At 35.1% G+C, this 5,395-nt stretch overlaps 1 protein-coding gene across 1 annotated transcript; it reads right to left on the reverse strand.

Annotated features, from left to right (window-relative positions):
* Positions 1-347: 347 nt before the first annotated feature.
* On the reverse strand, positions 348-5,054 carry LOC129579849 (uncharacterized). Its single transcript, XM_055470027.1, has 3 exons — positions 4,766-5,054; positions 4,257-4,433; positions 348-558 (listed from the first exon to the last, which is right to left on the reverse strand). The coding sequence occupies exons 1-3, from the start codon at positions 4,923-4,925 to the stop codon at positions 521-523; spliced, it is 375 nt and encodes a 124-aa protein (XP_055326002.1). The 5' UTR covers positions 4,926-5,054; the 3' UTR covers positions 348-520.
* Positions 5,055-5,395: the final 341 nt, after the last annotated feature.

Genomic DNA, 5,395 nt, shown 5'->3' on the forward strand with positions numbered 1-5,395 from the left:
AATGGCTCATCGCAGTCGCATGTAAAATTATCGCGGTCAATTTCTTCTTGTGAATTCAGCAGTAGTATAAAAAAGACAGTTCCAGGAACTCTCATAATGTATTTTAAATGGAGAGCTACCTAAATTCAAGTTAGTTCCTTTTTTCGCCACCAGTGGCGCCACTGTCACAACTTTCATCTGTCACCTGTCATTGCCACCTTCCAATTCCCTCTCTCTCTCCCTCTCCTTCTCTCTCTCTCTCTCTCTCTCTCAAAAAATTCATTGGATAAAACTTCATACTTACATCGAGCTTCTTTTCATGATTATTTCTTTTTTTTTATTCCAATTAAAAAACACCATAATTTTTTTTCCTCTGCAAATGATTTTATTTATCTGTTTCCAACCAGTGAATACTAATAATAGTAGTAGAAGTTGTGAACAAAGTGAAGACTAGCTTACGCCATACACATTGTTTTCATTTCGTTTGATGAGACGCTATCGAAAACTGCCAGCACCATAAACAGATGACGCACAGAGTATTCTAATCTATTTTGTGATGGGATTGTGGAACGAAGAAACCTGAACAAAAAAGATAACATTTGAATTATTTTACGGGCGAAATTGTTTCATTTCACTTAAAACTTAATATTTAGCTTCACTGGGTTATGGTAAATACAGACAGGTGTTTTCAAAAATAAAGGAGAAAAAAATGTGTTCAGCTCGAGAGAAGATGATGATGATTCTTAAGCTTTCCAGTTGAGGCCCGGAGCAAATGCTGCGCTCTCTCCGCCCCAGATTCGGCTCCGGTGATCAATAATTTTGATTTTATTTAACAGAGCTCAAAATGAGTACATTTATGCTATTTGATTAGATTTACGATTGTTTGAAACACAAAAACTAATTCAATTGAATTTATTTGATTCATTGAGTCATAAATCATAATCACAAATAATATTGTCAAATATGAATATGAATCATATAATCATGATTTATGTTTTGATTCATTTTTGTGATAACAAACGTGTGACTTTCAAATAAATCATATCAGATTTAATCAATATAAAGAGTAAAAGGCTATGTTACAATCTGACGGTGACTTTTGAAAAATGGAAAGTTAGGAGTCCTTTAATTATGTACTAATAATGTACTATGCGTACAAGCATTCAAAAAATTTTGTACTTCATTCATGTGGATTTTATGAAACTGGTATAAAACCGCATTTTGGGCCAAAACTGGTATAACTGGTATACATTTTTTAAATTGATCCAAATAATTTTGTACCATGGCCTATAATTTTCCTCCTAATCCTTTCGACCCTCCCCTTTGAACAAAAAGCCCACACAATCGAAACACGATTAAGCGCATTTTCAAAACATGCTTTTTTCACAGACAACGCTCTATTCGTGTGATATCAAACACTACATAAGGCTCATGCATTCCTACTACCTACTCACCGATATAGTTCATGAATAACGTTAGTGTGAGTGTGTGGGTTATGAACGACATAGCAAGTGAGCGATATTGAATGTATGCTCGCGTTTCATGCTCATGCCTGCGAATACACAAAACCAAGAAATAGAGCTATTTTGTTACTGCAATGATGTTGATACAGTATAGTGACTCCGGCTCCACCTCAGTGGTAGCACCATCAATGAGCGAATTCATGATGAGCATATAGGCTCCACGCAATTTATGGAATGGAGTCATCCAGACGCAGCTATGAAATCCATACTGAAGACAACATTCGACCTGCCTCTAGTGGTCATACACAAAACACACGTTGAGCGGTCACACAATACAGACACGCTAGCATAGGATTTATATGGTTTGCGCGAAAGGCTACTTGATTATGATTATGGGCCATGCATACGCTTATGTGATTGAAATCTTCATCTATCACCATAAGCGTCGTGTCAGTAAAGCTCGTCTTATGTTTACATTGGAAATACGTGTTATTGTTGTTGTAACTTCATCCAGAGAACGAGTCATGCATCGATTATTCAATAACAGCATAATCCTAGTGAATTATCCTGTGCCGGTATTCTACGACTTTCCGACAAAATCGTTCGGAATTATTTTTTTCGTACATAAGACCATATTGGAGTGAAAGAGAGAGATTCCATTTTTCTGCACTCCACCGGAATTATTTCTCAGACAATCCACTCTTCCTTGAGTTATCGGAATAATTCCGGTGGAGTGCAGAAAAATAGTGGAATCTCTCTCTTTCACTCCAATATGGTCTTATGTACGAAAAAAATAATTCCGAACGATTTTTTCGGAAATATAATAATATGTGTATATTTGAGAAATCATATGGAGTATCAATTTTTAATTGGAGCGTCATGCTCCATTGAGAACCTTCAAGTGGAGAGTCATGCTTATAGAGAGCATCAATGATAAGAGAGAAACGACTCAACATCAAACGATTGTGCGAGCGTGATTGTAGCGCATTTAATCACCACTTGATTGATGTCAAGACGTTTTGCCGTTAAGGCAGCGAGTCAAAAAAATTAACTTCGCTTTCGGTTGCGCATCGTCTGTCCAGGATAGCGAACACTTCGTTCAAATCGGCCATTACCTGAAGAGTGGATATGGCCAAAAGGAACTGCTTCGTTTATTTATTTATTTATTTACACCGCCAAAAACGGGCTGAATTTGTTTGCAGGAAAACGACTCCAAGAGTCGTGAAAAACCTGATTGTACATACAATTTAGTGTGTGATAATAGTACTTATGTCTTAGTCTTTCTTGATTGGAATAAGTATTTGGTCTATAAACATTTCAACACAAAATAACCTAACCAACACATGGAAATGAGTAGGAAGCCGAAATGTAAACGGTTCGAAAAAGCCTATCATCACGTAAAAAAAGCCTAGCATCATGTAAATATCACAGGTAATATCATTATTTCTATACAGATGTGAGGATTTAAGAAAACAATTTGTCAATATTTAATATTAAATTTTTGGTTGGAGTGAGTGTATACTTTGGAATGAGTGAGTGAATACGTATGAGACGAATGCATGAGCCTTATGTAGTGTTTGATATCACACGAATAGAGCTTTGTCTGTTAAAAAAGCATGTTTTGAAAATGCGCTTATTCGTGTTTCGATTGTGTGGGCTTTTTGGTCAAAGGGGAGGGTCGAAAGGATTAGGAGGGCATTTTTCGGGAGGTACAAAATTGGTACATAATTATAGGCCATGGTACAAAACTATTTGGGTGATGTACAATATTTTTGAATTTTGGTCCATTTGCACTGGAAAGTGAAAATCGAGTTTTTTTTATCAAAAGAGTGGGTCGATGGGGTCGGGAGGGTGTTTTTCAGGAAGTACAAAATGATAGGCCATGGTACAAAATTATTTGGAGCAATACAAACAAATTTATACCGGTTATACCAGATTTGGCCCAAAATGCGGTTTTATACCAGTTTCATAAAATCCACATGAATGAAGTACAAAATTTTTTGAATGCTTGTACGCATAGTACATAATTAAAGGACTCCTAACTTTCCATTTTTCAAAAGTCACCGTCAGATTGTAACAGAGCCAGAGTAAAAAGATTACATTTGACATATGATTCAGTGTTTGAATATTCCTATTGATTCATTTAAACTCTTTAATTTCATGATTGTTTGAGCTCTGTTATTCAAAATTATTTTAACAGCAAACTACTTAAAGATCCAAATCGAAATAAATGAATAAAATAAATAAACCAATAAAATTGCAATTGAAATGTAATTAAATCTTTTGATTTTTCACAATATTTGAGCATTTGACGAAATTTTAAATAATGATTGGTCGTTGCCATTACATGAAGATGATTGAAGAATTCTTCACATGAAGAAGATTGAAGTGCAATTTACTTTTTTAATTAAATTCAAATGTAAACAGGACTGCACCATTACCATATGATTGTGAATAAATTGAATTTCGGACTACATCAATGAATACCGAATTTACAAACGATTGATTAAATTTAAAAAAAATCAATTAGACGCAAAATTTTCAAAGTGGCAATGGTGATGATTGAATGGTGTATGGATTGCACTTTGTAAAAATTGCTCGAAATTTAAGAATTTCCAAATGGTAACGACCGAATGAATTCGAAATAAGTATTTTTGATTTTTTTCCAGATATCATTTAAGAACATTAAAAATCCGAGATTGAATACAATGAATTGAACGTGTCTATTGAAAAAATCAATATAATCAGCTGGTGTGGTGCAGTTATAACAAAAATGAATACACAGCCAGCAAAAAGCATACGTCAAAAACAGACCTATCGCGCGGTAGACAAATTCTCGACACGACATTTTAGCTGGTGGAGTTGGCTGAGCTGGCAGAGCTGGCAGAGCTGGCCGTCCAATTTCTTCGACGAGAACATCCTCAACTTTTTCGTTGACAAATTGTTGAAAGTCATCCCGATCCAGTATGCAGTATTTTCGGCCATTTTTACCTGAAAAAAGCAGAAAGATGAACATCACAAAGAGAGAAAGAGAGAGAGAGAGAGAGAGAGAGAGAGAGAGAGAGAGAGAAGGAGAGAGAGAATTAACTAGTGCTGATAAAAGGTGATGCAAATTGATAAAATTTCGCGACATGCTAACGATGATGAATCAATATATGCAAGACTTTGTACGAAATGGTACAGACAGAATGTTACTCGTTTCAGAACAGCGAATTCTATGTAAAGTAAAATATGGATAAATCATACGAAACGAGCGCACCAGAAGCCCATTTCGATGACTTGTAAACAGACCTAACCACTGACACACGATTTGGTTCACATACCTGTATAATAAATACGGAAATTTTCATTTGTCAACAGCGATACTTTATTTTTAATTTTCGTCATGAAATCATCAAAATTGTTCTGATCAACACTGATACGAAAATTAAGTGGTTCGTTTTCACTCAAAACCTTAATAGAAACCGTGTAAGAGCGTTCCATCTTTTTTAAATATATTTTTTGTCTTTCGTTACAATCGGCTCATACACAATGTAAATATCTTTACGACTCAGCCACAAATGATGCGATACTCATAAAACAAATGTTCTGTTCAAGAATAAGCGATGCCTTATGATAATATTCATAGTACGGGCACGATAATATGTTGTTTTGGAAAATGATTGTAGTTCACAGCGGAGTTTTGTGTTTTTTTTTGCGTAACAGATGATTTTGTTTAATGACAACAAAAATAGAAAAAAGCGCCAGTAGACAACACTACTCACGAATGTCAAAAAAATGTATTTCAGTGTGTAGAGTATATTATCGCGCGGTTTGACATCGTGGTGAGTTGGAAACTGTCAAACTTGTTGTTGTATACACACAACGAGAGAGACACAAGACCAAAGTACATCTTAGAATGTTTGAAAGATTTCTTTTCAGTGGTTGTTATTTAATTACTTAAAAAATGGGCA

This window comes from Sitodiplosis mosellana, unplaced genomic scaffold (genome assembly GCF_009176505.1).
Source record: "Sitodiplosis mosellana isolate CC-2019 unplaced genomic scaffold, AAFC_SMos_1.0 Smas_scaffold_6663, whole genome shotgun sequence".
Classification (NCBI taxonomy): Eukaryota; Metazoa; Arthropoda; class Insecta; order Diptera; family Cecidomyiidae; genus Sitodiplosis; species Sitodiplosis mosellana.

Coding starts and splice junctions, on each gene's coding strand:
- LOC129579849 (XM_055470027.1), bottom strand. CDS start 4,925: ATGGAACGCTCTTACACGGTTTCTATTAAGGTTTTGAGTGAAAACGAA. Junction 4,434..4,765: donor TTTCCGTATTTATTATACAG/GTATGTGAACCA, acceptor TGCTTTTTTCAG/GTAAAAATGGCCGAAAATAC. Junction 559..4,256: donor ATTTGTCTACCGCGCGATAG/GTCTGTTTTTGA, acceptor TTTTTTGTTCAG/GTTTCTTCGTTCCACAATCC.